At 40.4% G+C, this 7,689-nt stretch overlaps 1 protein-coding gene across 4 annotated transcripts in view; it reads right to left on the bottom strand.

Moving 5' to 3' along the window:
* Positions 1 to 583: 583 nt before the first annotated feature.
* LOC120731029 (heparan sulfate glucosamine 3-O-sulfotransferase 5) overlaps positions 584 to 7,689 on the bottom strand; it is a 105,053-nt gene continuing 97,947 nt past the window's right edge. For all 4 annotated transcript variants that reach the window (XM_040027768.1, XM_040027760.1, XM_040027786.1 and 1 more), the window contains 2 exons: positions 3,262 to 3,403; positions 584 to 2,162 (listed from right to left, as the gene is read on the bottom strand). In XM_040027768.1, the coding sequence (XP_039883702.1) occupies positions 1,232 to 2,162; positions 3,262 to 3,368 (1,038 nt within the window). In that variant the 5' untranslated portion in view covers positions 3,369 to 3,403 and the 3' untranslated portion in view covers positions 584 to 1,231. The remainder of the gene's footprint in view (positions 2,163 to 3,261; positions 3,404 to 7,689) is intronic.

Raw genomic sequence — 7,689 nt, 5'->3', positions numbered from 1 at the left:
CTCTCACAAATGTTTACACATTCTATTAATTTAACAACACACTTATGATACAGAATGAATATTTGCACAGAACAGATTTCATTTTTAAAAAAAAATCAGCATAGAACAAACAGCTGGTTTGACATAAGTCATCAGAGGACACCTTCTTTTCTTCACTAAGTGTTGGTAACCCAATGAGAAAGCAGTAGGGGAAAAGAACAGTATACTTACATTTAAAAACACAAGCTCAAGTCTTAAATGCTTTAAAGGTTTTGGACATGGTGACAGCCAAGCTTGCAACACTTATAACTATTCTGATAAGCCAGTCTGTTCTACAGACTAGGTATTATGTTAAAAACTAAAGGAGGCCACCTTCTAAAGCAGTGGTCCCCAACCCCCGGGCCTCGGACTGGTACCGGTCCGTGAGTCGTTTGGTACTGGACCGCGAGTGTTGAGGCTCAGGTGTGAAATGTATGGTTTTCAGGGTTTTTATCGGTTTTCAGCATTATTTTGTTATCGTTTTTATCATTAACTCGGTTTTCATGGGTCTTTTCACGTGTGTTATGAATAAATCTTCTTTTTTTCGGTACCGGTACTAGTTTTATTTTGTTGTATTTATCTGCGACACCTTAAAGGCCGGTCTGTGAAAATATTGTCAGGCATAAACCGGTCTGTGGCGCAAAAAAGGTTGGGGACCGCTGTTCTAAAGGACTGATCACAGCAGGCGTTAAATAAAACACAATGAGCAAACACAAAAGTCTACTGGGTTATACTGGCAACTGGATTTTACATGCAGTTTTGGCCAGGTAAACACCACGATAAGGAATGATGAACTTTTTCTGTTCGGTTTTGAAGGTGTTTTTTCATGAAAAAAAGCATCACACTTATAGCTTATCTTAACAGCATGAATGTCAGTGTTTGATAGTCTCTTAAAAATAATCTCTTTAGTTAATCACACAGCTCAGCACTGTTTTTTTTCTCTACATGGGGAAAACATTGACAGACAAGTGAGTTCATTTGCAAGATCAAGTGCTTTGAACTGCAGCTTTTAGTCAAACCATGAAACTATTTTGTTCTTTTTTTTTCACACATTTGAAAAGAAATTTACATCAAGTTCCTTTTATATTTGGTCACACTGTCATCCTGGTATTAAATGCCATCAAAGTGCTATTAATGTCTTTCGAGGTCTCAGAATTTGGCATTTTTAGATAAACCCCAATTCAAAGAATCTCATCAGAGGAGTTTGAGCTCATCATGGCCAGTTGAATGTCCTACCAGTGATCTGGTAAAACTTCTGATTGAAGGGATGAAAGAATTTTTGCAGTTTGGTCACTACTGATGGGTCCACCTCCGGATGGGTGCGGCCCTTGCTGCCTGCCAGGCACTTGTTAAAGACAATGTTAAATCGCAGACAATAAAATCCCCTGGTGGCATTGAAGTACAGGTTATACTGGCTGATCCTGGAGGGGAGGTTAAGGAAGCGCTCAACAAGCTGCAGCTCTGGCAGCGGGTCTGTAATAAGGCGATCCCCATCCACAATGTGAAACTGCTCCACGGGAAAGTACTTCAACCAACGCTCCAAATGTTTGGTGTAGATGCTGGTCCGGACTGCTTTGTATTTCGTGTTCACCTCGCAGGTGTTGGTGTCAATGACCAGCTTCTCAAACTTGTGGTAGGTCTTGTTTTTGCGCTCCTTGCCCTCCAGCACTTGGGTATAGTCCGACACAGCTCTGGTGGTAGGCTCGCGCACGATGATCAGCAGCTTGATGGAAGAGTTCATCTTGAATATCCGTTCAGGGACTTCCTCTGTGATGAAGTAAGCGGGGCTCTTTTCAATGGTGATCTGATGAGGGAAGGAGAAGGGCATTTTCCCCCTGTACCAGTCGATGCCACGAGCGTAATTTTGGTCATTGTCAAAGAAGTGGATCTCTTGTGAAGCCTTGACAACTGCTGGATGCAGGTTGAGCATTTCCAGCAGGGCACGGGTGCCACCTTTACGCACCCCAATGATAATGGCCTGAGGCAGTTGCTGGACCAGGTTGTGCAGGCGAATTTGCTCTTTGGTGGCATTGCCCTTACGGATTTCATGTAGGAGGCCACGCTTAAACTGCAGAGTGCGGAGAGGAATTTGCTCTGGTTCAGGGGCGGGCAGTCTGCTGTCAACTGGGCAAATGGGCTGTAGCCTGAAACACAGGAAAAGAACGCATCTATCTTATTTTGTATCTCATTCTATAAGCAATTTTATCGCTCATAGAATACATTTATCACTTCAATCTTAACTAAATAAGCTACTTGAATGTAAAACTTATTATTAATGGAACAATTCTCTGAAGCTAATGCAAAGAAACATCCTGAAACATCCTGAAACATCTATGAGCTTCTGAGACCTCTGAAAAGCCTGTGGTATGTTAAGACTAAGGCTTTTGCAGCAGATGTTTAAAGTACTGTGAGTTGCAAGTTAGAGCCACCACAGCAGACTCATCCTAGCACCAAGGACACAGCAAGCATAAAGTCACCCACTGGTTTGTCCTGTTTCTGGGGTATTGAACTGAATATTCTCACTGTCACCAAAACCCTTTTTTTAAAACAAGGAAGTACAGTGAGTCACTGAGTAGTAACCACAAACAGCCATAAACTGCCAAAGCTGCTGCCCCCTGCTGACCATTATGCAGGTTTAAGGAACTGTCTCCACTTTTTAGACTTGAACGCTGCATTCATATTTTACATACAGTCTGTGTCTAACAGATCCCTCAACTGGTTCATGGTTAGTTCCTCATCAACTATGGTATTCATTTCTTTGGAATGCCATTTCTCTTATGCATACCCAAGTCCTCACACCACACCACCTTTTCAACATGCAAAATTGCGAGCACCACATCTTTGTCAATAAAGATGACTACAGCAGTGCATATACCAGATATATGACTTGTTTGTTTTTAGAATAACTGATGGCACTAAGTACTGTAAAAATTTCACCTCAAGAAATGAAAATACTTAAGAATTTCTCTCATTTAATCTAAAGCAGAAAATCTGCCTCAGCCAGGAGAACTTCACAACCTCCATTTTAGGATAAAAAATGATTTAAATGTGTACCTGTCAAAGCTACACATTGCCAAGTTGCATGTCTATGAATGCATAAATACTTCAAGATTTTATAAAGTACAGAAATATTTCTGGAATACACTGTCATTGGTTTAAAAAGTATATGACACTAAAGTTTGTAATGCAAGTTGCTTTAAATTAAGGCAATGTATGTTTTAAAATATACCCGCCATGACTTACCTATCCAAAGTCCCAACCCTGGCCACGAGATAGAGGACACTTCCGATAGCAAGGCTGCCCAAAACGAAGAGCTTCTGTCTCAGCAATGCCTGCTGTTTGAATAGCATGGCCCTCCATCAATCTTCAGGACTGTGACTTCAGCCTGCAGAGAGCCAAGCACATAAACCACTAATCACCGAGGGAAGAGAGACAGCCTAATGTTTATTAACACACACTCACTCAAGTCTTACAAGTGATTAAGCCGCGCTCACATAAGGCTGAAAAGTGCTGCATTGCCATTAACGGAAACGCTTGCCCAACCACCACTTTGTTACATTTATTTATTTATTTATTTCAGACAAGCTGAGAATCTGATTTAATGGAATACACTGGCATGCTGAGAAAGATCAGTTACTGCTACGATTTTAAAAAATTGGCTTCAGCATTCCAAATGAACAATTCTGTATGCACAAGTTGCAGTTCATGAATCGATACTTCTTGAGAACGACCACATGACGGTGAATATTCTGAAAGAGGTCCTTTTGTTGAATAACCTGCAGATAACTGCCAGTCCTGCAGTTACCCTGAGGTCTGAATAGCTTTTCAGCAACACTGCACTGCTGTTAAGGTTTTTCTCTTGCTTGATGTGAAGCCAAGAAGCAGCTTTGGAGAGCCTTCTATGTGTTACAATGACAAATTCACATGACTGAACTCAGCTTTTCGATCATGTCGTCAATTGACCCATTGTTAATCAACAGTGTTTAATTATTGCATCCCGACTGTTACATAATGAATTTATTAAGAAACTGTGACTGTTTTATTTCAACTGTCTCAATAAATAAATTATGTTTCTTAGCTTCTAAGTGTCCTTAATGTCTGTCCTCACTTTAAAACTAAACTTCATATCTCTATTTGTAAAAACATTCAAAGAAAAGTTGAGAAAAAATCCCCCAAAAAGCTTAGTCACATTATGGTGATGCATATTGTACTGTTTACCTTCAAAATTGGAAATAAATCTCATATTGAGCCAAGAGAGGGCACTCCATCCTTTCAGTGGAGTGCAGAAGCACTGGTCTCACTGCCATTTCTGTTTTGCTCTCAGTGTCTAAACCTTTTGTGCATCTGCAATCTTTGCACAGCATGAGCAGGTAAATTACATTATGAAATAGCAGTTCAATACAGAAGGCAGAGGCATTGTTAAAAAAGGGCCTCTGAAAGTGCAGTCTAATCCAGCCCTTAAAACAGGCCAGCATTCGCGACAGAGCGCTCCCCCAGTGCCTCATGAATAAATACGGATGGCTTTTGACCCCTCTATGACTGGAAAACATTTTGCTCATAATGCCTCGTAGTGACTTCTGAATGGAGACCTGCAAAGCAACTGCAATTTCATCACTCTGACAAAGCAGGAGAATAAAGCCACTTAGCCAGGGGCCAGCCCTGTGGCTGTGGAGTCCCATTTAGAAAATAAATGTTTTTCATTACAGCCTGTATCACTAAAACAAGTGGTACGTCAGTCAATTCCAATGAAGGGGGAAAAAAGTCAGTTTAATACTTTTTTGTGCAGAGACAGACCATTCCAAGTGCCAAGCAATCCACCTTCAGATTGTGTTATTTGTAAAAAACAACAGCAAAAAACCCCCAACAAGAACTGAGATTATATTATCAAGGTGATTTTCTTTCCTTTTACTATAAACTGATTTAAAATGAGCCTCTTATCTATTATTTGTGTATAATAACAACATTTCAGCCCATCTGCATTCAATACACTCAGAGGTTTCTGTTTCCACACCCTCCTTATTGCTTGTCTTTTCTTTCTTCTACTTTTGAGTCAGATACTTTCTCTCTGAGAATAGTTTGGTGGTTTCATCCCGTCAAAGAAGAGTGTAAGACGAAGACTATACAATAATTTCAAAATACAAAACACTGGGTCACCTACCCAGGACCGCAACACTGTGTAATTTTTCTTTTTGCATGGTTGTAGAGTTGTGGTTACAGACTTTATTGTCTCGTCCATACACTTACATTTTGAGTTGAATTAATTTGCCAAAAACAGATTAAATACAGTCTCAAGTACTAAAATAATTTATACATTGGTAACACAGAGTGAAACGAGACTGGAATTCAGGACGTGTTTTAGTGTTTTAATGTTTGCAACTGCACTGTAAAAATCATAAAAGGGATGAAAGTGTGTCGATATTATCTCACTGAATAATATTTACTTCCCACAGAGAATATTTTGTCCAATAATCAAAGAGCTAATGAAAATGGTCACCCTGCTCAAAAGCTACACTTGTCTCATAAGCACATGTCTGAAAGCTAGAATATTTAGCAAAGGTCAAATGAGCTCGTTCTAAACTATAGGGATGGGTACCGGTATCCGGTGCCATTATGGCACCAGTTCTGACATAAACGGTAGTAACCACACCGAAAAGCAGCACACATTTCGGTGCTTTTTTTCCCCTGAGATGTCATACACTTTGGATTCTGTACTTCTCAGCAAAAGATGCAAACTCAGCAGCCTGCAACAAGTGCTTTAAGGTGATACTGTGCAAAGGAGGTAACACCTCGAATCTGATGAAACACCTGGCGATGCATAGCATTTTTTTAAAAGCCGAGAAATGCACCGTATTTGATAGCTTGCTGCAAGACCTCACACCGAGCACATCTACTGCCGGTGTGGTGCCTGTTATCGGACCCGGAGTTAGCAACATCCCCCAAGAACCCGAAGTGGAGAGTCCTGGCCCCTAGCCCTGCCAGTGTAGCAGAAATGATGATGCATGATGACGGCAGCAGCAGCCGTTCTTCTCTGCGTGAGTAGCTTAATGTTGTTCATGTGTAATTTATGTTGAGTACGCTAACCACGTTATTAAATTTATGCATGTAAGGTGAACTAGCAAACAACATCGTAGTTACATGCGGCTGTCTTCTTGTTGGATGGCAGATACTCCCTTCACCCTGGCCAAAAAGGCTAAAATCACCAAAGAAAAAGTAGAAAACAGCTAAACATGATAGGTTTTTGGACAAAGTTTGTGTTTTTTCCATTGTTTAAGCGCTGCTTCCAGCCAAGAGTGATACCATATATGCCCTATAGCTGCAGAAAAGGCTAACATTGTTATCTTTTTACAATAAAACAGCTAAACATGAGAGGTTTTTGGACAAAGTTTGTGTTCTCCATTCTTTACGCACTGGTTTGAGCACCATTTAAGCACCGGCACCGTTTCAAAAGTACCGGTTTGGCACCGGTATTGGATAAAACCTAAACGATACCCATCCCTATTCTAAACGCTAAAAAAAATCAAACCCATTAAATATTAAGATCCAAACTGTTGGAGTGTAGGCCTTTTGACTTGCAAAGACATTTAGTAGCTCTTAGCTGATACTACATTGTACTAATAAATAGAGAACATCAGTTACTCCAAGTTAATTATGATTTATTGATAAGCATACACAGCTTTCTGTCACTGAGTTACATCCTGAACACTGGTGGCTCTAGGTATCTGGACCTAACCTTACAGCTACAGAGAGGATTTTTAAAAATATATAAATTTTTTTGTTACAGCGCATTGTGTTCTACATCCTGATCAGCTTTAGACCATTGTCAATCACTCTCCTCCGTGCCATGTCTCCTGTACAGTAGAGAATGCGTTCAGCTTGTCAAATTTACATAAATCTTCGATCGCTAGCAGTGTGACTCTGAAGTGCTGTATTGTATGTTTGTAAGTTTTCTCCCCAACATACACAACAATGTCGATGAAATGTTTTGCACCGTCAAAGGGACCTGCTGCAGCACCCAAAAGGCAGAGGAAGATGCTAACCATCAAAAAGTTGGACTTCTGGACATGCTAAAGGAAGGTAGACCATAAGGCGCATTATGCGAAACAAAACAGTCAGATAAGGCAAACTTTACTCATTCTTCTTGCTTCCTCTACTTCCGTACCATTGATTCATTGTTCATGTTTTATAAAGTTCATTCATGTTGAATTCTCTCGCAGATTCTGGGTCAGTTTGACCCAGTTTTTTTGAGTTCTCATGTTTTGGTTTGATTTTGTATTTTGTATTATTATTCTGACTCATGTGCTTTGTTGAGTGTTATTAGAATTCTATGTTTTTGTTTATTTGTGTTATGGGATTAGTTCTTAGGTTTTCTGTCTAATGTTTAGTGTAGATTTAGTTCTGTGTGTGGTCTGTGTTTTTTGTGTAGTTGTTTCTTGTTTCTTGTTTTATTGTGAAGGTCTGCGAGTGCCTGTGCGTGGATCCTCATTTATTTCCCCACACGGCTCACTCCATTCGCCGTGACAGTACAGACCAGCCAGATTATGGATCCAGCAGCATTCGCCCCACCCAAGGAGCTTCAGGAGGTCATTATCGACTCTGCTTTGAGATTAAATAACCTGTGGCTTGCGCATGAGGGAGAATCATTTCCCTACGCTGTGGAAGCCAGGCTACAGC

Source organism: Simochromis diagramma, unplaced genomic scaffold, assembly GCF_900408965.1.
Source record: "Simochromis diagramma unplaced genomic scaffold, fSimDia1.1 OVJJ01000746.1, whole genome shotgun sequence".
Lineage (NCBI taxonomy): Eukaryota > Metazoa > Chordata > Actinopteri > Cichliformes > Cichlidae > Simochromis > Simochromis diagramma.
This window is presented reverse-complemented; position numbering and strand designations above follow the sequence as displayed.